General features: G+C 55.7%; 1 protein-coding gene across 1 annotated transcript in view; it reads left to right on the top strand.

Annotated features, from left to right (window-relative positions):
• LOC101859378 (kinesin-like protein KIF14) overlaps positions 1–1,252 on the top strand; it is a gene marked incomplete at its 3' end in the record, with an annotated part of 30,393 nt that overhangs the window by 22,802 nt on the left and 6,339 nt on the right. The window contains 2 exon segments of the mRNA XM_013090608.2: positions 401–585; positions 1,063–1,247. Coding sequence (XP_012946062.2) covers positions 401–585; positions 1,063–1,247 — 370 coding nt within the window.

The following is a 1,252-nucleotide window of genomic DNA, read 5'->3' as shown; positions in this document are numbered from 1 at the left end:
ATGCAGCTCTTTCAGATGTGATATTGTACCTCCTGAATGTTCTCGATTGGGCTGATGGAGGCGGACAAGTATGTACTGGGCCCACTTTAAAAAAAAAAAGTATATTCTGGATGCTCTCAAAAGTCCTGTATCATCTTGGCACTGTTATACTCCTGTGCCTACCTTTTATGGCAGGGAATATGTGATTGTTATGTCTGTGCTAGTTTGATGTAACAACCACACATCAACATAATGTTTGTCATCCTCCACTCCACCCCACCCCTCCCCATCCATCCTCCCACCCCTCACTTCACTCCTCCCCTCATCTCACTCTACCCCACCTCGACCCCTCACCCTTCACCCATCACCCCACCCCTCCCTTCCCCTCCCGCCACCCCACCTGACCCTCCCTCCCCCCCAGAACTGCGAGCGGAGATAGAGCGTCTTCGCGCGGAGCAGGGCGGTGTGATGACGGACGAGGCCCTGGCGTCCAGCGTGGCAGAGATTGGACGTCTGAGGCAGGAGATGGAGGAAATGAGTCGGTCCTGGCAGGAGAGATTGAGGCAGGCGGAGGAGAGGAAGGCAGAGGAGTTACAGTTGTTGGAGGTGATGTGGCGGGTGGTTGGTGGGTGTACTGGGGGGCAGGAGAGATTGAGGCAGGCGGAGGAGAGGAAGGCTGAGGAGTTACAGTTGTTGGAGGTGATGTGGCGGGTGGTTGGTGGGTGTACCGGGGGGTGGTTGGTGGGTGTACTGGGGGTATTAACTGATGGGTGGTTGATGGGTAGACCTAGAAGTGGCCTGTGATGGGTAGGAGATGGTGAGCGAACACATTTTAAGGTGATTGGTGGGTGACTCTGCAGGTAGTGTCTGGCAGAAAGTGACAGGGCGGTGGGAGGTGAGGGCGGTGGGTGGTGAGGGCGGTGGGAGGTGAGGGCGGTGGGTGGGTGTTTGTTTTACTTCATGTTACAGTTACCATTACGCTAGTCTAGTTTCCTTTTGCCGTGTATGTGTTTGTAGAACCGTGCTGTGTGTGTGTAGAACGCTATGTATGTGTGTGTAGAACGCGCTGTGTGTGTGTTGCAGCGTGCCGGGATCACCTTCAAGGTGGACAACCGACTGCCCAACCTGGTGAACCTGAACGAGGACCCGCAGCTGTCGGAGATGCTGCTCTATGTCATCAAGGACGGCGAGACGCGCGTGGGCAGGAGGATAGACGCCGCTCGGCACGATATACAGCTCACGGGGGCGCTCATTGCTGACAACCATTGGTGAG

The sequence above is a fragment of the Aplysia californica genome, unplaced genomic scaffold (genome assembly GCF_000002075.1).
Source record: "Aplysia californica isolate F4 #8 unplaced genomic scaffold, AplCal3.0 scaffold01363, whole genome shotgun sequence".
Classification (NCBI taxonomy): Eukaryota; Metazoa; Mollusca; class Gastropoda; order Aplysiida; family Aplysiidae; genus Aplysia; species Aplysia californica.
The sequence above is the reverse complement of the archived record's forward strand: the minus strand, read 5'-3'. Positions and strand labels throughout refer to the sequence as shown.